At 37.9% G+C, this 26,348-nt stretch overlaps 1 protein-coding gene across 3 annotated transcripts in view; it reads left to right on the top strand.

Annotated features, from left to right (window-relative positions):
* Positions 1 to 26,348, top strand: part of acsl3a (acyl-CoA synthetase long chain family member 3a) — a 100,517-nt gene that overhangs the window by 60,783 nt on the left and 13,386 nt on the right. For all 3 annotated transcript variants that reach the window (XM_061918858.1, XM_061918856.1, XM_061918857.1), the window contains exons 6-11: positions 4,177 to 4,327; positions 7,785 to 7,908; positions 11,612 to 11,683; positions 15,047 to 15,186; positions 18,739 to 18,911; positions 23,767 to 23,841. In XM_061918858.1, the coding sequence (XP_061774842.1) occupies positions 4,177 to 4,327; positions 7,785 to 7,908; positions 11,612 to 11,683; positions 15,047 to 15,186; positions 18,739 to 18,911; positions 23,767 to 23,841 (735 nt within the window). The remainder of the gene's footprint in view (positions 1 to 4,176; positions 4,328 to 7,784; positions 7,909 to 11,611; positions 11,684 to 15,046; positions 15,187 to 18,738; positions 18,912 to 23,766; positions 23,842 to 26,348) is intronic.

The following is a 26,348-nucleotide window of genomic DNA, read 5'->3' as shown; positions in this document are numbered from 1 at the left end:
ATATATATATATATATATATATTTATATATATATACATGTGTGTGTGTGGATTTGAGATACAAATGAATGTTTTGATAATTATATGTAATATATATATATATATATATGTATTTGTTATATGTAACATGTTAATTATATGTAATATGTATACATGGAATATATATGTATATATTACATATAATTAACTATATATATGTTACATATAATTACCTTAAAACATGTTTTTGTTTTATATATGTATATATATATATATATATATATATTACATATAATTAACTCAAAACATTTATTTGTATCTCAAATCAACATCTCCCACTGAAATTAATTGAAATTAAATTGGTGCTCCGCCATCCCCAAACCGCCACAATTTTAACACGTAACAGGTCTTTTAAAAAAAAAAAAAACTACCTTTGGGATAAAAAAAAAAAAACAAACAAAAAAAACATTGTATAAAAACAATACAATAGAACTACTAAGAACTGCATTGGATGGATAGTTTTATGATATAATGTAAAAAATAATGTAAAGCTGGACCTCTACGGTATCTCCTTCCAGCTGCTTCTCTGTCAAACACACCATCAGCAGCTTTTCCATTTCTTCATAGATAAATGTCACTTATTTGCTTATTATTTTAACATTTTAACATTATTGGCTGGCGTTACACTCATTCAGCTTCGGCATGGTGCATTTTTTTTCATTATTTCTTTTTTTTTTAATTTCGCTCTTCTTCTCTGTCCGACTCACTCACTTTCTTCTTTCATATGGTTGGAAAACAAAGTTATGACGAGCAAGACCAAATGTTTTGTTTGGATCTCACAGGGTTCACTGTGCCAAGCCCAATATGGCAGGGACGCTTGTAACTCAAATTCTTGCTTGCAACTTTAAGAGGCGTCTTCCTCTGCTTTCAAAACACCGCTCTAGTGATGCGGGCATTTCGGGTGGCTGATAAAGTTTGATGTGTTGATGCTCGAAGCTTTTTTTTTCTCCTCTGGGAACATTTGGTACAAATGGCACGCGTAAAGTTTTCCTTTGAAAGAGTAAAGAAGTCCCATACGATCGACGCCATGTTTGTTGACAGTGAACAGGCCGTCTACAGCACTTGTTAATTGCTATAATGTTATTTAAACGGGGATAGCAAGTCCATTCTATGTGTCATACTTGATCATTTCCCGATATTGCCATATTTTTGCTAAAAGGATTTAGTAGAGAACATCGACGTTAAAGGTCACAACTTTTGGTCGCTAATAAAAAAGCCTTGCCTGTAGCGGAAGTAGCGGACGATGTGCGCGTGATGTCACGGGTTGTAGAGCTCCTCACATCCTCACATTGTTTACAATCATGGCCACCAGCAGCAAGAGCGATTCGGACCGAGAAAGCAAAGATTTCCACATTAATTTTAGCGAGGATGAAAGATATGTGGATGAGGATAGTGAGAGTGAAGGACTAAAAAAAAAAAAGACAGGGCAGTGGGAACGATTCAGATGTTATTAGGCACATTTACTAGGATAATTCTGGAAAATCCCTTATCTGCTTATTGTGTTACTAGTGTTTTAGTGAGATTATATAGTAGTACCTGAAAGATGGAGGTGTGTGGCCACGGGTGTGGTGACCGCCAGTGTCTCTGAGGGAAGCCACGTTTCTTGATGAAGCAAAGGCAGCCGGTCGGGCCGGGCTGAGCTTTTTTTCCCCCTCCTCCACGGTGGAAGCATCCCACGTTCAGGGGCGGCCGGTCGGAGGAGGCAAGAGAGTCCGCAGCTGCCTCTTTGACAGGTGCACGAGGAGCGACGCAAGTTCCACTCATGTCTACGGTAAGAGCCGGCTTATTACCACCATTTTCTCACCTAAACCTGCCAGTTCACATGTGGTAGAGAACCATGTTCGCTTGACCGCTCTGTTCCATAGTAAAGCTTCACCTTCGGGAATGTAAACAACGAAACACAGGCTGTGTTTATGTTGCTAAAGGCAGCCGTAATACACCGCTTCCCACCTACGTCTTTCTTCTTTGACGTCTCCATTATTAATTGAACAAATTGCAAAAGATTCAGTAACACAGATGTCCAGAATACTGTGTAATTATGCGATTAAAGCAGACGACTTATAGCTGGGATCGGGCTGGAACAAAATGTCCACTACAGTCCGTGACATCACGCGCACGCGTCATCATACCGCAATGTTTTCAACAGGATACTTCGCGCGAAATTTAAAATTGCAATTTATTAAACTAAAAAGGCCGTGTTGGCATGTGTTGCAATGTTAAGATTTCATCATTGATATATAAATATCAGGGTTTCAGTAGGCCTTTAATGGCCTGTTATAGGATTCATTGGCACTACATCATAATTTATTTATCGTGAAAAAACCCTGCCTATCTGGCCACAACTATCCTCAAACATGTTCCAGATAAAACTCCTGCAGTGCAACTGTGAATCTTTTTATCACCCCCTCTTTAAGCGCGGCTCGTCATAGTCGAGGTTGGACTTGGGATAGACTGGTATTGGCCACAAAGGGTCGTGTGAATCAGGAAGTGCTTACATCTGTGTCAGATTAAGGCCAGTATGGTTTAGATCAGAAGTGTCCCCATTCTTGCAATTGTGTTTGTGTTTTTTATTGTTGTCCTGCGGCCAGGATGTTTCAAATTTGAGGTTTTTTTTTGAAGAACACTTTTCTTCTACAATCATGAGAATTGTTGGAGAATTGCCATATCGTAAGCCAGGGTCACCCAATGTCCGGTTTACCACATTTTTTGACTGTACTTAAATGTATAATAGACTGTATTTGTATTATTTACATGGGAATAATGCTGTATAATAGACTGTATTTATTTATTCACATGTGAATAATGCTGTATTATAGACTGTATGTATATTATTCACATGTGAATAATGTTGGATAATAAAGTATTTATACTATTCACATGTGAATAATGCTGTATAATAGACTGTATTTATATTATTCACATGTAAATAATACTGTATAATAGACTATGTATATTATTCACATGTAAACAATGCTGTATAATAGACTGCATTTATATTATTCACATGAGAATAACGCTGTATAATACTGCATTTACATTATTCACATGTGAATAATGCTGTATAATGGACAATGTATATTATTCACATGCAAATAATGGACTGCATTTTTATTATTGACATGTGAATAGTGATGTATAATAGGCTGTATTTGTATTATTCACGTGTGAATAATGCTGTATAATAGACTGCATTTATATTATTAACATGTGAATCATGCTGTATAATAGAATGTATTTATATTATTCACATGTGAATAGTGATGTATAATGGTTTGTGCAGCCCTTTGAGACACTAGTGATTTAGGGCAATATAAGTAAACATTGATTGATTGATTGATTGATAATAGACTGTATTTGTATTTTTCACATGTGAATAATGCTGTATAATTGACTGTATGTATATTATTCACATGTGAATAATGGACTGCATTTATATTATTCACATGTTAATAGTGATGTATAATAGACTGTATTTGTATTATTCACATGTGAATAATGCTGTATAATAGACTGCATTTATATTAACATGTGAATCATGCTGTATAATAGAATGTATTTATATTATTCACGTGAATAATACTGTATAATAGAATGTATTTATATTATTCACATGTGAATAATGCTGTATAACAGACTGTATTATATTATTCACATGTGAATAATATACATACAGTCTGTTATACAGCATTATTCACATGTGAATAATGCTGCATAATAGACTATGTATATTATTCACACGTGAATAATAAACATACAGTCTCTTATACAGCATTATTCACAAGTGAATAATGCTCTATAATAGACTATGTATATTATTCACATGTGAATATTGCTGTATACTAGACTGTATTTATATTATTCACATGTGAATAATGCTGTATAATAGACCATATTTATATTATTCACATGTGAATAATACTGTATAATAGACTGTATTTATATTATTCACATGTAAAAAAAAATACTTAAGTGTTTATTGCTTATTGTGAGCCAACTGTGGTGCTGAATTTGCCCCCGGGATTGATAAGTGCTTTCTATTCAATTCTATTGTTATCATAGTGGCGCTTATGTTCCAGTACAGTACAAGTCAACACACTGACTGACGTAGTACTTATGTGTGTTTTTTGTTTTAAAACAGCAGAGTCTGAGCAGTATCAGCCTCTGCCTTCAGATATCGCCGTCATCATGTACACCAGTGGATCCACAGGTACTCCTAAAGGTGCCTTGATTTCTCACACCAACATTATTGCGAGCATCACTGGAATAGCTGAGCGGATACCTAACCTGAGGTGAGCTGCAACGTGTTCACTATGTTCATCGATTTCAGCTGTCAATCGATTTAAAAGAGGGGCGTCTAAACTTTTTCCAGAGAGGGCCGCATACTAAAAAGTCAAGTGCGCGGCGGCCAGTTTGAAATTCTATTTTTTTTTTTTTAAACAATGCAAACAAAATATTCACCATTAATTGCTTATTAACATGCAAATTAGTAACATATTGGCTCTTAATTTATCATTATTAAGTACTTATTAATGCCTTATTCTGCATGGCTTTATTATACAACCAGTTTATACAACCATTAACTAAGAGTCTTCCCTCAATAACCTCAGAATTATTGATTATTAGTAACCCTAACCCTTATATGTTCCCCTGGTGTCCAAATAACTCTAAATTAAGTCTTTGTTACTGAGAATATGTTCCCCATACTAAAATGTTACCAAATATTTAATTGTGATTAATTGCATTTTGGCCGTTGTCAACTCATTATTAATATAATATATTAATATTTTATTTCGTTTATTTAAATGGTGAGACAATCTTTTCAAATAAGGTCCTAATTTGGCTGCTGACATATGGAGTAGCATATTCTGGTTGCATTATTTTTTCTAAACTATTATTAATCTACAGTCCTGGTCAAAAAGTTTACATACACTTGTAAAGAACATAATGTCATGGCCGTCTTGAGTTCCCAATAATTACTACAACTCTTGTTTTTTTGTGATGTAGTGATTGGAGCACATACTTGTTGGTCACAAAAAACATTCATGAAGTTTGGTTATTTTATGAATTTATTATGGGTCTACTGAAAATGTGACCAAATCTGCTGGGTCAAAAGTATACATACAGCAATGTTAATAATTGGTTACATGTCCTGTGCCAAGTTTCACTGCAATAAGGCGCTTTTGGTAGCCATCCACAATTTCTGGTTGAATTTTTGACCACTCCTCTTGACAAAATTGGTGCAGTTTGGCTAAAGGTTTTCTGACATGGACTTGTTTCTTCAGCATTGTCCACACGTTTAAGTCAGGACTTTGGGAAGGCCATTCTAAAACCTTAATTCTAGCCTGATTTAGCCATTCCTTTACCAATTTTGACGTGTGTTTGGGGTCATTGTCCTGTTGGAACACTCCACTGCGCCCAAGACCCAACCTCAAGGTTGATGATTTTAGGTTGTCCTGAAGAATTTAGAGGTAATCCTCCTTTTTCATTGTCCCATTTACTCTCTGTAAAGCACCAGTTCTATTGGCAGCAAAACAGGCCCGGAGCATAATACTACACCACCATGCTTTACAGTAGGTGTGGTGTTCCTGGGATTAAAGGCCTCACCTTTTCTCCTCCAAACATATTGCTGGGTATTGTGGCCAAACAGCTACATTTTTGTTTCATCTGACATCACATGGACAAAGATAAGACCTTCTGGAGGAAAGTTCTGTGGTCAGAGGTCAAAAATTCAACCAAAAGCTTGCCAGAAGCTTGTGGATGGCTACCAAAAGTGCCTTATTGCAGTGAAACTTGCCAAGGGACATGCAACCAAATATTAACATTGCTGTATGTATACTTTTGACCCAGCAGATTTGGTCACATTTTCTGTAGACCCATAATAAATTCATAAAATAACCAAACTTCATGTGCTCCAATCAACTCTATCACAAACAAATAAGAGTTGTAGAAATTATTAGAAACTCAAGACAGTCATGACATTATGTTCTTTACATGTTCTTTACTTTTGAACACGACTGTATTATGTCATAGCATGGTTCTATATACACTTCTGTTGAAATGTATTAAGCCCGTACTCTTATGTTGTTTGGATACTTTAAAATAGTTTTCAGCGATATTACACATTTGTAATTACAGGGGCAGTAATAGTCATATCAACGCTGATAATCAATCAATCAATGATTATTTATATAGCCCTAAATCACTAGTGTCTCAAAGGGCTGCACGAACCACGACATCCTTGGTAGAGCCCACATAAGGGCAAGGAAAACTCACACCCTGTGGGACGCCAGTGACAATGAAGACTATGAGAAAAGTATGATACTCATACTTCAAATGTCAGCATCATTGAATGATTACATTTTAATCATAATTATAACGACACAAAAACACAGGATAGTGGTGTAACGATATTAATAATTATTTTTGAATATGACTTTCTTTTGGCTCGGTTTTTGCCCTTACAGTCCTCCTGTATCCAGGGACTTAATTCCTGAGTTTGTAAACGATAAAAAATACTACAAAATATGTTTTGATAGTAAAACATTTCGATCTGTGGTGTCGACAGGATACTATACTACTTGGTATCGTTACTCTCAATGTTTGTATCAATTCGCCCAAAGTAGGTCTTGCATATTAGGGCTCCTTTAAACGTCTGTTGGTTGTTGTGGCATTCGAGACTTGACTTACTCTGGTGCTACTTCAACTCAAAGCAACAGTAAATGCAAATAACTTTGGTCTTATTAAGAGAACCACCTACCAGGGCTTCAAAGCTAACCTTGACATTCAATATACCTTTTTTTGGCCATTTCTGCTCAACATTTGTTCCTGCATGAGGCATAATATAGCAATATGTCAAAAACAATTTGTGGCGTTAAAGAAAATTTGCATTAACTTGTTGTCACGCTAATTTCAACAGCCCTAAATTAAATATATGCTAGGTTGTGCTATTCAATAAGTCCAAGTTTAGGTTTTACCCACGGCTTTAATCGGCAACAGCCATTACTCCCTTACCCACAGGATATCCGGCAAAACACTTACTGTTCCTTACAATAATAGTCCCTTCACAATAAGAATTTCTGCATACTTAGTGAACAAAAATAATAGTAATAAAATGTACATAATTGAGTCTTCATCTGAACAGACCCCCTTTCTCCTTAAAAAGAACCCGACTTGAGTAATACCATAGCCTTGTGACTTAATAACAAAAATAACATTCCTCCAATACAAGTCACATAAAGTACTACCATGAAACACAATATAAACAAAAATGACATCAATAGTCATATGAATGAACTTTAAGAGGCTCTATGCTTAAGTTTCCATTGTCCTTCACCAAGTACGGTGGTTGAGTAACTGCAGGGCTAAAAACCCCTCCGCAAGTTGTTCTTTTGTTTTGTTCCAAAAGATGCGCTCAACAGTTTCAGTTTGAATGAGTTCTTTGGTATCTTCTTAGGCCCCGTTTACACTAAGCCGGTTTAGGTTATCGGAATCAGAAATACTTTATTAATCCTTGAGGGGAAATTAAAATTTTAAGCACAATCCCATTCAGGATCAGAAAAAGATTACAGGGAGACTGAACAGGATCACTGTTTTTATTTTTTTAATAATGCAACGTATACTTCACTACTGTGTCTTCATTTGTTGTAAATCAGTGCTGATTAAAAACTAAATAAAAATTAAGACGTATCGCTTGATGAAATTCATATTAGACTGATTTCCTTGAGCTAATTATCAGTATGTTTACAGCGAGGAAGACAGTTACATTGGCTACCTACCTCTGGCCCATGTACTGGAGTTGATTGCAGAGCTCGTGTGCCTTTCTCACGGCTGTAGGATTGGCTATTCTTCAGCTCAGACCCTCACTGACCAGGTATTTGCGCATTAGTCTGCAGACATTTTCGAAGTACAGTGCATCCGGAAAGTATTCACAGCTCACACACCCGCCTATAAATAAGGTCCTACACTTGACTGTGCATGGCAGCACAAACCGAGGATGAAGTCGAAGGAATTGTCTGTAGACCTCTGAGACAGGATCGTCTCGAAGCTCAAATCTGGGGAAGGATGCTTCCCTTTAAGGTCCGAATGAGCACAGTGACCTCCATGGAAGACATGGAAGAAGTTGAGAACCACCAGGACTCTTTGTAGATCTGGTCGGCCATCTAAACTGAGCAATCGGCGGAGCTGCTCAAAATAGGTGTGCCAAGCCCGTGGCATAATATTAAAAAAAAGACTACTTCAGGCTGTAATAGCTGCATCAACAAAATATTGAGAAAAGGCTGTGAATACTTATGTACATGTGAATTTACAGTTGTTTTATGTTTAATAACTTTGTAAAAAAAAAAAAAAAAGTTGTTCACATTGTCCTTATGGGGTATAGTGTGAAGAATTTTGGGGGGGAAAAATATTACATTTTTGTGATAAGGCTGTAACATAACAAAATGTGGAAAAAGTGAAGTGCTATGAATACTTCTTGGATGCACTGTAAGTGGTGTTATGGTGTCCTTTGAGACAATAGAAAGCAAACATAAGAACAAGCTTAAAGGGGAACATTATCAACATTTCAGAAGGGTTAAAACCAATAAAAATCAGTTCCCAGTGGCTTATATTATTTTTCGAAGTTTTTTTCAAAATTTTACCCAACCCGGAATATCCCTAAAAAAAGCTTTAAAGTGCCTGATTTTCGCTATCTGTGAAGCCACCGTCCATTTTGTCATCCAGTGATGCCAATACGGATAGCGCAGCAAGATATAGCGACATTAGCTCGGATTTCAGCGGCTTAAGCGATTTAACAGATTACGCATGTATTGAAACGGATGGTTGGAGTATGCAGGCAGATAGCGAAAACTAAATTGAAGAAGAAACTGAAGCTATTGAGCGGAATAGCTATTGACGCTATTCGGCCATGTCTTCCTTAGCATCACCGGTGAAATGTGCAGCCCAACGATCGGAAGTTTAGCATCTTGTGACACTGGGTCAACATAAATCCGTTGATTGGTAAGTGTTTGTTTGGCATTAAATGTGGGTGGAGGGAAATGCTGGATGAAAATATAGCTTCAAATGTACCTACAGCTAGCCTAAATAGCATGTTAGCATTGATTAGCTGGCAGTCATGTCGCGACCAAATATGTCTGATTAGCACATACGTCAATAACATCAACAAAACTCACCTTTGTGATTTAGTTGATTTTATCTTTGGAAATGCATCTGCAGGTTATCCATACATCTCTGTGCCACGTCCACCTCAGCATCGCCGGTAAAATGTGCAGACACTCCGGCACATTCAATGGGGGTCTGCCGGCAGATTTCTTTGACTTTATCGTTGGAAATGCATCTGTTTTGAGTGTCGCAGGATATCCACACAATCTTGCCATCTCTGTAGTAGCATAGCTTTCGTCGGTAAAGTGTGCGGAACAAACGACTGACCATTTCGTCGGCTTTCCCCACACCCTCGTATTTTCAACAAATTTCGTCCAATTTCTTGCCACTTTTGCATCTTCGGGCCAGTGGTGCAACTTGAATTCCTCCCTGTTCCTCCGACAACACACCGACGAAGCATGATGTCTCCATGGATCCAGAAAATAGTCGAAAAAACGGAAAATAACAGAGCTGAGCCGGTGTTTTTTAATGTGTTTGAGAAAATGGCGGCTTTATTACCTAGGTGACGTCACGTTCTGACGTCATCGCTCCGAGAGCGATATATAGAAAGGCGTTTAATTCGATAAAATTCACCCATTTAGAGTTCGGAAATCGGTTAAAAAAATATATGGTCTTTTTTCTGCAACATCAAAGTATATATTGACGCTTACATAGGTCTGGTGATAATGTTCCCCTTTAATAAGAACGAGCTTAAAAAGTAGATGTGTTTCTGTCGGGGGGTTCAACTGTGGAACAGCTTGGATGATTCCTTAAAATGTTCCAGTTTCATTCACACATTTAAAAACATTAAGACCAATGTCTTGGAAAAATACATCACTCTTGAATCGGCACACTACTTAATACTATGATTAATGTTAATTAAAAACTATATGTGGGATATAAATATAATGGAAGTATTATTGTTTGTATATAGTATATAATTGGTGCAAAGGTTTAACATGTGTACAAGGATATTTCACATGCCTTTACTGTGTTGATAATTGAACAGTATTTATGTTGTGTAAAATGTGTATTCATAATATTTGGTGAAAAGGAAATTTCATATTTTTGGGAAGCTCATCTTGCACTTGACTTTGTTTATAGGGTTAGGCGCAATAAGTGTTCAACTTCAGCCTAAACCCTTTCGGTCTGCAACATTTTGTATCTATTTATTTAATTTATGAATGTACAACTGTTTGTTTATGTAAAACTGTTTTTTATTTTGTTGATCATTGACGGAAGAAATAATAAACTAAACTAAATAGTTCAACTCTGTTTACGTCGACACTCCTCAGACTGGCTAGTATAACAGAAATGGAAACCAAAACAATTTACTTGCGACTTTGGCCTGAAACATAAGGGTAAAATATTTCCTACAATTGTGCATATTTTCTTACTTCTATTTTCTTCTTATATTTTATACTGTTATCAAACAGATCTGTGGTAAAATTACCATTTGGAGAACCCTTATCTGTATGAGTTCGTCCTAAGGATTTGGTCCCTAGTCTTACTTAAGTGTGCATTTGACTGGCGAGAAATAAGCACTTCTTTCCTTTTTCATTCGCCCGTTTTGTGACATGTTTTTTTAACAGTCTAAAGTTGGCTAGTGTGTGTATTAGGGGTACACTTTGCAGGAGTATTTACTCTTTCCATATTATCTAATGTTATTGCCTTAAAGCGTATGTCCAAAAAATCTGTAATGTAAATTCCTTCATAAAGGTCCTTCTGTTACACAATGGTGTGTAAAGCAGTTGTAAAGTTAATACCGTATTTTCCGGACTATAAACCACTACTTTTTTCCCAAGCTTTGAACCCTGCGGCTTAAAGGTGTGGCGGATCAATGGATTTTTCTACATTAACGGCTAAATTATGGGATAAATTAGGCAAAGAAATCAAACAATGTACGAAAATGATCCACTTTAATAAACTGTTCAAAGTGTTTACAAAGTGCAAGGAAGAAGAATCCTGATAAATATCTTGAAACTTATTAAAAAGAGAGAACATCTTATTCATCTCTTATAGGATGAATAAAGGCATTTAATATTTTTTCTGTTTTGTTTGATCAGCCATTTTACTGCCATGGTACAGGCACCGTTTGGAAACAATTAATGTATATGTAAATAAACATTTTTCAAAATCTTTCCATGTCAATATCTCATTTCACAAGGTATACATCTGAAGCTTATAGTCCGGAGCGGCAAAAAATGAAAATATATATATACATATATATATATATATATATTTGTTTTTTTTTTTTTTTTTTTATTTAGTGGGTGCGACTTATATACCGGTGTGGCTTATAGTCTGGAAAATACGGTACCTTTTGTAAAAATACATGTAAAGGTTTTATTTCGTAAATATTTTATAGCACTGTGAGAAAAATGAATCCAACCCATCAATTGAACCAATGTTTGTGTTTTCTTCACTTCTCGCCATAGTCCAGCATGATCAAGCGAGGCAGCAAGGGAGACACCAGTGTCCTGCAGCCCACTCTGATGGCAGCCGTCCCTGTAAGCACTCGCTTTTGATTTCTGCTTACGTTTATTGTAAAGATTTGACACAACTACCATGGGATCATGAATAAATATCATGATGCGAACCACTAGTGGTTACTCATCGATCGGAAAAACACGAGTTTTGCCTGAAGACATCTTAAAATAAGCCTCCTATGACCTTGAGTCAGCTTTTTTTGGCAGATGAATCCAAAGTCGAGTCAGTTTTATTTAAGACAATTCACAACATAACTTTATACACACATGGAGCAAGTCTAGAACTAGAATTAGGTATTTGTATCTTAGGCCCCGTTTACATTAAGCCGGCTAAGGTCAACCAGGGTAAGTTCCACCTAACCGTATCTTTGTCCACACACACACAATGGTCGTTTAAGACCCCTCCCCCCCCTCCGTCAGCCGGCGCAACGCGACCTAGTACGAATGCGCGGAAAATACGCACGTCATAGTCACCTCTAGTGTTGCTTTGTGTGCAAGTTCTTAAATGTAACTTATCTGAACAATAACCAGTGTTGTGGTATTTCAATTAACTGGAATCCAGTGTGCTGTGGGTCCCTATTGTAGTGAATCACACCTGAGCCATCATAAATTCATCACATCATTATTAGACACGAAAGTACACAATGTGATAAAGAACATTTTACATCGATCAATCTAGGGCAGGGGTCACCAACGCGGTGCCCATGGGCACCAGGTGGCCTGTAAGGACCAGATGAGTCGCCCGCTGGCCTGTTCTAAAAATAGCTCAAATGGCAGCACTTGCCAGTGAGCTGCCTCTATTTTTTAAATTGTATTTATTTACTAGCAAGCTGGTCTCGCTTTGCTCGACATTTTTAATTCTAAGAGGGACAAAACTCAAATAGAATTTGAAAATCCAAGAAAATATTTTAAAGACTTGGTCTTCACTTGTTTAACTAAATTCATTTATATTTTTACTTTGCTTCTTATAACTTTCAGAAAAACATTTTTAGAGAAAAAAAACAACCTTAAAAATGATTTTATGATTTTTAAATACATATACCTTTTTACCTTTCAGATTCCTTCCTCTTATTTCCTGACGATTTAAATGTGAATTATATTTATATAGCGCTTTTCTCTAGTGACTCAAAGCGCTTTACATAGTGAAACCCAATATCTAAGTTACATTTAAACCAGTGTGGGTGGCACTGGGAGCAGGTGGGTAAAGTGTCTTGCCCAAGGACACGACGGCATTGACTAGGATGGCGGAAGCGGGAATCGAACCTGCAACCCTCAAGTTGCTGGCACGGCCGCTCTACCAACCGAGCTATACCGCCATGGTCAAGTAAATGTATTTTTTTTATTGTAAAGAATACTAAATACATTGTTATTTAGTTCTTCATTTTAGCTTCTGTTTTTTCGACGAAGAATATTTGTGAAATATTTCTTCAAACTTATTGTGATTAAAATTTAAAAAAAATATTCTGGCAAATCTAGAAAATCTGTAGAATCAAAAATAAATCTTATTTCAAAGTCTTTTGAATTTCTTTTAAAAATTTTGTTCTGGAACATCGAGAAGAAATGATGATTTGTCTTTGTTAGAAATATAGCTTGGTCCAATTTGTTATATATTCCAACAAAGTGCAGATTGGATTTTAACCTATTTAAAACATGTCATCAAAATTCTAAAATTAATCTTAATCAGGAAAAATTACTAATGATGTTCCATAACTTTTTTTTTTTTTTTTCAAAAAGATTCGAATTAGCTAGTTTTTCTCTTCATATTTTTCGGTTGAATTTTAAAGAGTCGAAATTGAAGATAAACTATGTTTCAAAATTTAATTTGAATTTTTCTCCTGTTTTCTCCTCTTTTAAACCGTTCAATAAGTGTTTTTTTAATCATTTATTCTCTACAAAAAACCTTCCGTAAAAGGAAAAAAAATGTACGACGGAATGACAGACAGAAATACCCATTTTTTTTTTCATATATATAGATTTATTTATTAAAGGTAAAAAAACATTAAAAAAATAAAAGGCAAATTGAGCAAATTGGCTATTTCTGGCAATTTATATGAGTGTGTATCAAACTGGTTGGTAGCCCTTCGCATTAATCAGTACCCAAGAAGTAGCTGTTGGTTTCAAAAAGGTTGGTGACCCCTGATCTAGGGATCTAGATATCTGGTCAGGACACTCACTCTTTTGCCTTCACCTTCATTGTCCATTGGTTTCTGGTCACTTTATATATTCTGGACCTAGACGTTGAGTCTACGACATACTCGGCGGACAATAACTGATACAGTCTGCTTTGCCAGTCCAAAAGTATTTGTCGTTTTCCGTAGTTAGTCTTCGCTCAACAGCCAGGTAATACAAAGCATACGCTACCTTTTTTATCACATCCAAGGGAGCCCACATTCTCGTTGACTTTATGGACAAAGTTTTTTACTAAGTAAAGATACAGCTGACCTCGACATTTGAAAGTTCTCTAGCCGTCTGAGAAGTGTTGTATCCGAAATAGCTGCGATCGCTTTCTCTGAAGGTATTCATGTGTGATTTCCACAAGCGTCTGTACATCTAGAAGAATGAGAAACACGGGCATGTCTAGATGACTCGCCTCCATATTTCCAGTGGCTACCTCCAAAGTACAAAACCGCTTTATTACGAATGGCTGTGGCGCATTCTTTCTGACGTCACTTCCTGTGTGGGGCGCGGTCTTTCTGGTGTCACTTCCTCTCTGGACTCAGTTTGTAAACGATCAATGAGTCCATACAAAGCAAAGAGCCGAAGATTCAAGAAATGAACGGTGCACTTATCCGTGTAAAAATTTGTCAGAGGAGGGGAACCTTAAACGTTAGTTTAGTGTGGCTGAAACGGGGCTCAGGCTAAATAATTGTTAGTTTAAGGGGTTATCCGGCTTAGTAAATCAGGCCCTCAGTGTCATACTATAAACTGAGTCAAATAGCCTTTCAGTTCCAGGCAAAGTACTTTTCCCCACTCGATTCCCTCTTTCTTACAACACCTCCCTCCCCCACCCTCTGTCCCTATCTCCCAGTGGTCGTAGATCAAAGGGCAGAGGGTCTCAGTGTCTGGAACCATTCACAGCTGTGAACAGAACGTGAGAAAGCCCCATGTGGTCATCCCCACGAAATGCACTCATGCACACACGCAACCTCACTCACAGCAAAGTGTTTGCTGTGATGTGACTTCTTGTCACATGACATCTTGTCGAATTATGCGCAGACTTCCTCTCCTATTGTGGTTGCTTTGCACGCAACATACGAACCTACACTCACAAGACCAGTCTATGCCTATTTTTTGTTTCTCCACAAGTTTTTCAATCTCTCTTTCACATTAACTTACTAACCCCGTCTTTGTCGTCTGCCCACAACACACACCCTGTGAGTTCAGGAGATCATGGATCGCATTTATAAGAACGTGATGGCCAAGGTGGAGGCGACGTCGTGTGTCCAGCGAATACTCTTCACACTGGCATACAACTACAAACTGGAGCAGCTCAGCAGAGGTTGCAGCACACCTCTGTGTGACATGTACGTATGTCCTAATACTAATATACTGGTGTTCAAAGTGCAGCCTTGGGACCATTAGCGGCCTGCGGTTCCTTTTTATATGGACCCACGGCGCATTATAGAAACCACAAAGGTGGGAATCTTAGAGCAAGTGAGCTGTAAAGAGGGGAACAGTTACTAATAATAGCACAAAGCTTTGTCTTTAAAAAGGATATCTGTATACAAACCCCGTTTCCATATGAGTTGGGAAATTATGCTACATGTAAATATAAACGGAATACAACGATTTGTAAAACTTTTTCAACCCATATTCAATTAAATGCACAACAAAGACAAGATATTTGATGTTCAAACTCATAAATTTTATTTTAAAAAAAATAAAATAATTAACTTAGAATTTCATGGCTGCAACACGTGCCAAAGTAGTTGGGAAAGGGCATGTTCACCACTGTGTTACATCACCTTTTCTTTTAACAACACTCAATAAACTTTTGGGAACTGACGAAACTAATTGTTGAAGCTTTGAAAGTGGAATTATTTCCCATTCTTGTTTTATGCAGAGCTTCAGTCGTTCAACAGTACGGGGTCTTCGCTGTCGTATTTTACGCTTCATAATGCGCCACACATTTTCGATGGGAGACAGGTCTGGACTGCAGGCGGGGCAGGAAAGTACCTGCACTCTTTTCTTACGAAGCCACGCTGTTGTAATACGTGCTGAATGTGGCTTGGTATTGTCTTGCTGAAATAAGCAGGGGCGTCCATGAAAAAGACGGCACTTAGATGGCAGCATATGTTGTTCCAAAACCTGTATTTACCTTTCAGCATTAATGGTGCCTTCACAGATGTGTAAGTTACCCATGCCTTAGGCACTAATGCACCCCCATACCATCACAGATGCCGGCTTTTGAACTTTGTGTAGATAACAGTCTGGATGGTTTGCTTCCCCTTTGGTCTGGATGACATAATGTCGAATATTTCCAAAAACAATTTGAAATGTGGACTTGTCAGACCACAGAATACATATCCACTTTGCATCAGTCAACCTTAGATGATCTCGGGCCCAGAAAAGCCAGCGGCGTTTCTGGATGTTGTTGATAAATGGCTTTAGCTTTGCATAGTAGAGCTTTAACTTGTAGCGACCAACTGTATTTAGTGACTGTGGTTTTCGGAAGTGTTCCTGAGCTCATTGTGGTGATATCCTTTAGAGATTGATGTCGTGTTTTGATACAATGCCGTCAGAGGGATCGAAGGTCACGGTCATTCAATGTTGGTTTCCGGCCATGCCGCTTACGTGGAGTGATTTCTCCAGATTCTCTGAACCTTTTGATGATATTATGGACCGTAGATGTTGAAATCTGTAAATTTCTTGCAATTGCAGTTTGAGAAACGTTGTTCTTAAACTGTTTAACTATTTGCTCACGCAGTTGTGGACAAAGGGGTGTACCTCGCCCCATCCTTTCTTGTGAAAGACTGAGCCTTTTTTGGGAAGCTGTTTTTATACCCAATCAAGGCACCCACCTGTTCCCAATTAGCCTGCACACCTGTGGGATGTTCCAAATAAGTGTTTGATGAGCATTCCTCAAGTTTATCAGTATTTTTTGCCACCTTTCTTTGTCACGTGTTGCTGGCATCAAATTCTAAAGTTAATGATTATTTGCAAAAAAAAAAAAAAATGTTTATCGGTTTGAACATCAAATATGTTGTCTTTGTAGCATATTCAACTGAATATGGGTTGAAAGTGATTTGCAAATCATTGTATTCCGTTTATTTTTACAACTAACACAATTTCCCAACTCATATGGAAACGGGGCTTGTTTCTATATATTATGTGTATATATATATATATATATATATATATATATATATATATACACATACATATATTCACATATATTTTTTAACAATAACTTCATTAGCTACACTAGCTGCTACACTAGCTGCTACTCTATATCAAAAGAACTGACTACATAAAATAAAGGTTCTTCTTATCAGTAAAACAAAAGTTATGTTGATTGCTAGTTGTACGCTAATGCTAGTGAGTAAGACCAGTCGTTTCGGGCAGATTTTACGGGGTTCACTGTGACATTTGCTACAACAAATAATAGCGGGTATGCTTGTAACTCACATTTGTGCTTGCCACTTAATGTGTAACAATGAACCAAGAGACACCGCTTACCACCAAACACCCTTAAAGGCCTACTGAAATGAGATTTTCTCATTTAAACGGGGATAGCAGCTCCATTCTATGTGTCATACTTGATCATTTCACGATATTGCCATATTTTTGCTGAGAGGATTTAGTAGAGAACATCGACGATAAAGTTTGCAACTTTTAGTCGCTAATAAAAAAGCCTTGCCTGTACCTGAAGTAGCAGACGATGTGCGCGTGACGTCACGGGTTGTAGGGCTCCTCACATCCTCACATTGTTTACAATCATAGCCACCAGCAGCTAGAGTGATTCGGACCGAGAAAGCGACGATTTCTCAATTAATTTGAGTGAGGATGAAAGATTCGTGGATGAGGAAAGTTAGAGTGAAGCACTAGAAAAGAAAAGAAAAAGGCGACGGCAGTTGGAGCGATTCAGATATTATTAGACACATTTACTTGGATAATTCTGGAAACTCCCTTATCTGATTATTGTGTTACTAGTGTTTTAGTGAGATTATAAAGTCATACCTGAAAGTCAGAGGGGTTTGGTGACCGCCAGTGTCTTTGATAGAAGCCATGGAGGAGCCAAGAAAGTCTCAGCTGCCTATTTGACAGCTGCTGTCCAAAGAACGACACAAGCTCCGCTCATATCTCCGGTAAGAGCTGACTTATTACCACAATTTTCTCACCGAAAGCTGCCGGTCGATAGTGGTAGAGAAACATGTTCGCTTGACCGCTCTGTTCCATAGTAAAGCTTTACAACAAACAAAGAAACACCGGCTGAGTTTTGGTTGCTAAAGGCAGCTGCAATCCACCGCATTCTTCTTTGACGTCTCCATTATTAATTGAACAAATTGCAAAAGATTCAGCAACATAGATGTCCAGAATACTGTGTAATTATGCGATTAAATCAGACGACTTTTAGCCGTGAGTGTTGCTGGGATAAAATGTCCGATCCAACTAATAACGTCACAAGCACTCGTCAACATAAGCATCATCATTCCGCGACGTTTTCAACAGGAAACTTTGCGGGAAATTTAAAATTGCAATTTAGTAAACTAAACTGGCCGTATTGGCATGTGTTGCAATGTTAATATTTCATCATTGATATATAAACTATCAGACTGCGTGGTCGGTAGTAGTGGGTTTCAGTAGGCCTTTAAGTTGAGGTACCACTGTATTATTACAATATTAGTTTACAGTGGTGTAGAACTGTACTGGATCACAAATATGGTGTCTACTATTTGGGTTACCTTATTTCAGCTAAATAACAGCAACACATACTAAGACAAAGTGAACAGTCCAGATGCGTTCAAAGGAATGCCTTAAGAATACGATGACCTGGATGAAACACCTCAGTGATACTTGACTGTCATATAGTTTGTTTGTCCAACATATCTTCTTCTTTGTACCCATGAATTTAGATTTGTCTTCAAGAAAGTTCGTTCTCTCCTTGGCGGTCGAGTACGGATGATGTTTTCGGGTGGCGCCCCACTTTCCCCTGCCACAGAACGCTTCATGAATGTGTGCTTCTGCTGCTCCGTGGGTCAGGGATACGGCCTGACCGAGACCTGTGGAGCTGGAACTGTGAGCCAGGGTAAGCCAAATAGAATTAAAACGGAAACATTATACAATTAAATGTCTTTAAGTTCTTGTCTTCTTATCTCAATATCACAAATCATTCCATGCTCAAAAGCTTAAGCAAAAGAGAAACTGCCGTTTTTTTCCCGTTCACAATCATTATAAATGCGATCAGAAGTCGTCTTACAATGGAGCCTATGGGAGATGCTCTATTTCATGGGTGTCAAACTCTGGCCCGCAGGCCAAATTTGGCCCGCCTGTAATTTCATTTGGCCCTTGCGGCAATATCAAATCAACATTAGAGCTGGCCTGCCGGTAACACCAAATTCACCGCTAATACTCATACTTGCCAACCCTCCCGATTTTCCCAGGAGACTCCCGAAGTGTAGTGCCCTTCTCGAAAATCTCCCTGTGCAACCATTCTCCCGATTTCCACCCGGACAACAATATTGGGAGCGTGCTTTAAAGGCACTGCCTTTAGCGTCCTCTACAACATGTCATCACGTCCTCTTTTCCTCCATATAAACAGCGTGCTGGACAAGTCACATAATATATGCGGCTTTCACACACACAAATGTGAATGCCATGCATACTTGGTCAACAGCCATACCGGTCACACTGAGGGTGGCCATATAAACAATTTTAGCATTGTTACGAATATGCGCCACACTGTGAACCCACACCAAACAAGAATGACAAAACACATTTCGGGAGAACACCCGCACCGTAACACAACATAAACACAACAGAACAAATACCCAGAACCCCTTGCAGCACTAACTCTTCTGGAACGCTACAATATACACCCCCCGCTATCACCAAACCCCGCCCACCTCATTTTTATTTTATTTTCGAATTTATTAGCCTTTGGAAAACGTTAATGTTAGTGGCCGTGCACAACCCGAAGGTCCCTGGTTCAATTCCCACCTAGTACCAACTTCATCACGTCCGTTGTGTCCTGAGCAAGACACTTCACCCTTGCTCCTGATGGGTCCTGGTTGGCGCCTTGCATGGCAGCTCCCTCTATCAGTGTGTGAATGTGTGTGTGAATGGGTAAAGTGGAAGTAGTGTCAAAGCGCTTTGAGTACCTTGAAGGTAGAAAAGCGCTATACAAGTACAACCCATTTATCATTTATATTTACCTCAGAAGGCTGCAAATAGAAAAGAGGCATTAATGTTTTTAATTAAATTTTATTTAATATACCACTGATGTTTTTTGAAAGTTGATTTTGCACTATTACGTTATATAAGCTCTGCCTGTTCCATGGGAGGAAGACCGAGTACCCGGAGGGAACCCACGCAGTCACAGGGAGAACATGCAAACCCCACACAGAAAGACCCCAAGCCCGGGATTAAACCCAGGATTACTCAGGACCTTCGTATTGTTAGGCAGATGCACTAACACCTGTTCCACCGTGCTGCCCTATTTAAGCCTTGCTTGTTCAATATTCATTGCAAAACTTGTTTGGGTCCCTATTAAAAGCTTAATTTGTTCAACCTTGGCCCGCTGCTTTGTTCAGTTTTAAATTTTGGCCCACTCTGTATTTGAGTTTGACACCCCTGCTCTATTTGGTCTATAAACCCTTAAAAAAAAAACATCCAAACACCTTCATACAATACATATGGAAAATGGGAGGACTTTCTTGACTGCCCGTTGCCGTGGGATGCCATATTCAAACTAATCTAAAAAACGCCTATCAATGTGCAAAATCGTTATTTTCAAATTAAAATTATTTATACCTTCTTACCCACGGGGAAAATGTTAAAACTATGGAATATGACTGAGTCAGATGATTGCCGTTTTTGTTGTCAGGAATCTGAATCCACCCTGCACTTGTTTTGGCATTGTCATATTGTGTCTTCTTTTTGGGTGGAAGTTGAAAAAATGTGTTCAAGGATTGGTTTGTTTATGAAGCTTGATGTAGTTTCTGTTATTTTAGGAGAGTTAATTGACAATCATGACTTAGTCTATTTAATCATAGTACTTAGTAAAAGGTTTACTTTTAAGGCCAAAAATAGATATTGACTATTAAAACATTTATTCAGTATTTTTTAACTTTAGAAAGATACATGATTGACAACGATAATGAAGCCAAAAAACATGAAAAAAGATGGGAAATCCTTAAAGGATTATTGTGAAAATGAATATATGAAAAAAATAATAATTAAAAAATTCAACAAAGTACATTACACAATAAGCAGCAACACCTTAAAAATAGACCAAAACGATATGTGAGAAAAAATATATATGTTAATAGTAAATTTAATACTAACAGATTTGTTTTAAATGTAAATAGAAAATCATGTGATGACATCATATCGACCACCCCCCCACACGCAAAGGTATTTTGGCGACCTAACAAAATAAAAATGTCTTGCATTACGATCATGCTTTGTCAGAGATGTTTTGTTATGTCATTCTGTGATATTTTCACCTAAATAAATGTTAGTACATCAGTTTAGAATTATAGGGGTGAGTTAGGTGGGGTGGGGTGGGTGGGGTGTTTCTGGCTGGCTGAAATGTTGTATGTTATTTTACAACATGTTCTGGTCAATTACATAATGATTAGCAGGCTCAATATTACATTTTTAAATTAATAGAGAAAGTTAACACATTGTCATGTAGCAATATGAAGACTATTAAATTGTACAACATGTAATTTACAGAATGTCACAAGCATTTATTCAGCTAGAATAGGAGAAATCACGGCAAGCCCGAAAACCATCATTAAATGCCCAAGACCTTGGATACCTCAGGCGGTACTGCATCAAAAAGTGACAGTGTTTAAAGGATATCACCACATGGGCTCAAGAACACTTCAGAAACCCACTGTCAGTAACTACAGTTGGTCGCTACATCTGTAAGTGCAAGTATAAATTATACTATGCAAAGCCAAAGCCATTTATCAACAACACCCAGAAACACCGCCAGCTTTGCTGGGCCCGAGCTCTTCTACGATGGACCGATGCAAAGGGGAAAAGTGTTCTGTGGTCTAACGAGTCCACATTTCAATTTTTGGGGGGTAAACTGTGGACGTTGTGTCCTTCGGATCAAAGAGAAAGTTCAAAAGCCAGCATCTGTGATGGTATGGGGGTGTATTAGTGCCCAAGGCATGGGTAACTTACACATCCATGAAGGCTCCATTAATGCTGAAAGGTACATACAGGTTTTGGAGCAACATATGTTGCCATCCAAGCGACGACTTTTTCATGGACGCCCCTGCTTATGCAAGACAATGCCAAGCCACAAGTTACAACAGCGTGGCTTCATAGTAAAAGAGTGCGGGTACAAGACTGGCCTGCCTGTAGTCCAGACCTGTCTCCCATTGAAAACGTGTGGCGCAATACGAAGCCTAAAATATGACAAGAGAGACCCCGGACTGTTGAACAACTTAAGCTGTACATCAAGCAAGAATGGGAAAGAATTCCACCTGAAAAGCTTCAAAAATTGGTTTCCTCAGTTCCCAAACCTAGTGGTAAAAATCCCCCTATGGCTACTTTTTTGCTGTGTGTTGCTGCCATTAAATTCTAAGTTAATGATGATTTGAAAAAAAATGTAAGTTTCTCAGTTCGAAAATTAAATATTTTGTCTTTGCAGTTTATTCAATTGAATATAAGTTGAAAAGGATTTATAAATCATTGTATACTGTTTTATGTACAATTTACACAACATGCCAAAGTCACTGGTTTTGGGTATATACAGTGGGCAAAAAAGTATTTAGTCAGCCACCGATTGTGCAAGTTCTCCCACTTAAAATGATGAAAGTTCTGTAATTTTCATCATAGGTACACTTCAACTGTGAGAGACAGAATGTGAAAAAAAAATCCAGGAATTCACAATGTAGGAATTTTAAAGAATTTGTAAATTATGGTGGAAAATAAGTACAGTATTTGGTCAACCATTCAAAGCTCCCACTGATGAAAGGAGGTTTTGGCTCAAAATCTCACGATACATGGACCCATTCATTCTTTTCTTAACACGGATCAATCGTCATGTCCCCTTAGCAGAAAAACAGCCCCAAAGCATGATGTTTCTACCCCCATGCTTCACAGTAGGTATGGTGTCCTTGGGATGCAATACATGGATGATACAGCAGACGATTGGTAGAATGTCATGTGGTCAGATGAAACCAAAATAGAACTTTTTGGTATAAACTCAACTTGTCGTGTTTGGAGGAAGAAGAATACTGAGTTGCATCCCAAGAACACCATACCTACTGTGAAGCATGGGGGTGGAAACATCATGCTTTGGGGCTGTTTTTCTGTTAAGGGGACAGAATGATTGATCCGTGTTAAGGAAAGAATTAATGGGTCCATGTATCGTGAGATTTTGAGCCAAAACCTCCTTCCGTCAGTGAGAGCTTTGAATGGTTGACCAAATACATATTTTCCACCATAATTTACAAATTCTTTAAAATTCCTACAATGTGAATTCCTTGATTTTTTTTTCACATTCTGTCTCTCACTGTTGAAGTGTACCTATGATGAAAATTACAGACCTATGTCATCATTTTAAGTGGGAGAACTTGCACTATCGGTGGCTGACTAAATACTTTTTTGCACCACTGTATATTATAGCATCTTTAATGTACAAAATGTATCACCACATACACCTTTGTGCAATGTACATGATTGTTGTCACCACGGTTGTGAGTCGTTCTTAATGTAGTTATATTGCAAAGGCAGATGGAACTAGAACTTGCATTTCCCAGGCCAACACAAGCTACATATCAGCCTGCAGCTCACAGTTCTGTGACTACTCCCAAAGGAGTAGTCACAGGAGGTCACGTTGCCATGCTACTAAACGCTGTGACTTGATGCAAAACACTTCCTTATTGTACGTGCGTGTGTGTGTGTGTTATCTGTTGCAGTGTGGGATTACAGCTCGGGGCGAGTGGGAGCGCCGCTAGTTTGCTGTGAGATCATGCTTAAAGACTGGCTGGAGGGTGAGTGCGACGACTTGGGACGGAAACGAACCCCCGTATACACACACACACACACACACACACACACACACACTTTTTCAACAAAGACATAACATTAGGTCAAATTTTTGGTCATTATTTACAATACAAAGTAAATATGTTGAAAACACTTCAGGGCTACAGGGTTGTGTACAAGACACGTTTCAGTCATCATGGATGCCCTCGTTCTGGCTATGCTTAGGAAAACTGGCAATTGGCAAAGTGTGTACAGGAAGTACACATAGTTGTTTTCTGCCTAGTAAAGATGCATTTTTTTTTTTTACAGGCCAGAAGATTAACTGTAATACGGATGGGTATCGTTCACATTTTAACTGATACGGTACGAATTCCCGGTACCTGGGAATCGATATCGGTACTCAACAGTACCATTTTTGGTACGTTTGTGTGTTAAAAAATGTTGATTGTTTAATAATAAAGTTGTATTTTTTAATGTAACATTTTCAAAAATAACTGATTATGATAACTCTGCTGAACAGTGCTTACACTAAGGTTGGGCGATATTGCCTTTTTTTAATATTGTGATATTTTTGGGCCATATCGCGATATACGATGTATATTAAGATATTTTGCCTTGGCCTTGAATAAACACTTGATACATATAATCACAGCAGTATGATGATTCTATGTGTCTACATTAAAACATTCTTCTTCATATACTGCATTAGTATATGCTACTTTTAAACTTTCATGCAGAGAGGGAAATCACAACTAAGTCAATTGACCAAAAGTGTATTTATTAAAGTTATTAAGCAATGGCACAAAGATTCATGTCATTTCCAAAACATAAGTGCAAGATTGTCGGAGACATTTTAAGTGTCAAATAAAAATGAGCTGCATATTAGGAAATAAAATAGTATTCGTCCTTCACTATGTGGTAGGTTACTAAGGTTATGAAATTCTCTTTATTCTATAGCGAGTAACTTTTCAAATGATGCTACATATTAGCTGTAATGCTACTTTTTATAGCAACGTTTTTCCCCCCCACACTTGACAAATTACGGTTGTCTGTTCGACATATTCCCACTTGAAGCCGAACCACCGCCAGACGATCGAAACTCTGCTGTTTTTATTGGGAATTCAGTCTTCCTTCATTTGTTACCAGATCCGCACCTTCATTCTCTCGTACGGCTACGTTAGCAGATAACGTAGCCCTGTATGCTACCTCTCTGCCCTGCGAGGGCGAACACGCATGTGACGTATGACGTGACGTATGTAAGAATGTGCGCCTGCTTGTCTATGGGGAGAGACAGAAAAGAGTGAGAGGAGCCTGAATGCCCGCAGCTAAAAGCAACGTATACTGGAATATTACGATATAGTCATTTTCTATATCGCACGGATACAAACCCGCGATAAATCGTATATATCGATATATCGCCCAGCCCTAGGTTACATCTTGTTTTATTGTAGATTGAAATCTTATTTGCAATGCAGTTGCACTGCCGTTAAATGGCAGTACTGTAGAGGCCAGACCCGTTAAGCTTTTCAATCTGGCCCGTCGGGCATTCCCAAATCATTTTTTTAGATCTTTAAGGTGGAAAGTGTGGTTGCCATTACGATGTGCAGTGATGTTTTCTAATTACCGTAAGTCTTGAACTATAAAAAGTATTTCAATTGTTGGAATCTGCGCTTTTGCATGATATACTAGTTACTATGGAAATCTAAGTCACAGCAGCTCAGACGAGGCACCAAGCAGTGTGGGTGGAGAGCGTTTCCACAGAGTGTCAGCCTGAAATGGGACAGGGACAGATGCGGAAGGACATTTTTACATCAAAGTTGTAACGCTTAGTGATATATCAGATAGGTTTTATTTAACAGTTCTCATTCATATTTTGCTGTGTTTGTTGTATTTTTATTGCGTTTTGCTTGACTGAAAAAAATATGTGGATCGAGAGGGGGTGTGACGTTCATATATTGTCAATATTCAGTGTTTTATTGTTCATAGTTAATATTGGAAATCCCACATTCTTTATTTTCATGTACATTCTTTGTCTCTCTATCTATCCATCCACTTTCTACCGCTTGACTCTTTTGGGGTCCCGGGTCGTCGTTGGAACCTATCTCAGCTGCAACTCATTCAGGTTAAAAAATAAATAAATAAATACATTTAGTCTTTAAAGCGGTCTGTCATAATGTTTTTAGCACTCAGACATTATTGTGAGGTTTTAGTGTTCCTAAAAATAGATACACTGGCCTTCAGACATATTGTGTCTCATAATTAAAACATGACAGCCAAATTGACCTTGCTCATTTAATTTCAATGAAACAATACAAAATACGTACTCATAAAGTAGTACAGTTGGCACACTACAGTAAACTGACAGTTAATACTTAAACATTTAACATGTGACATTTCAAACAATTTAACAGAAATAGTTCAAGCACATTCAGATAAATTCTTCAAAATTACAAATAAGAAAAATGTTGGCCCTGGGCCAGGTTGTATATATGCGCACTAATTGACTGAAAGC

The sequence above is a fragment of the Nerophis ophidion genome, linkage group LG13, assembly GCF_033978795.1.
Source record: "Nerophis ophidion isolate RoL-2023_Sa linkage group LG13, RoL_Noph_v1.0, whole genome shotgun sequence".
In the NCBI taxonomy this organism is placed as follows: Eukaryota; Metazoa; Chordata; class Actinopteri; order Syngnathiformes; family Syngnathidae; genus Nerophis; species Nerophis ophidion.
The sequence above is the reverse complement of the archived record's forward strand: the minus strand, read 5'-3'. Positions and strand labels throughout refer to the sequence as shown.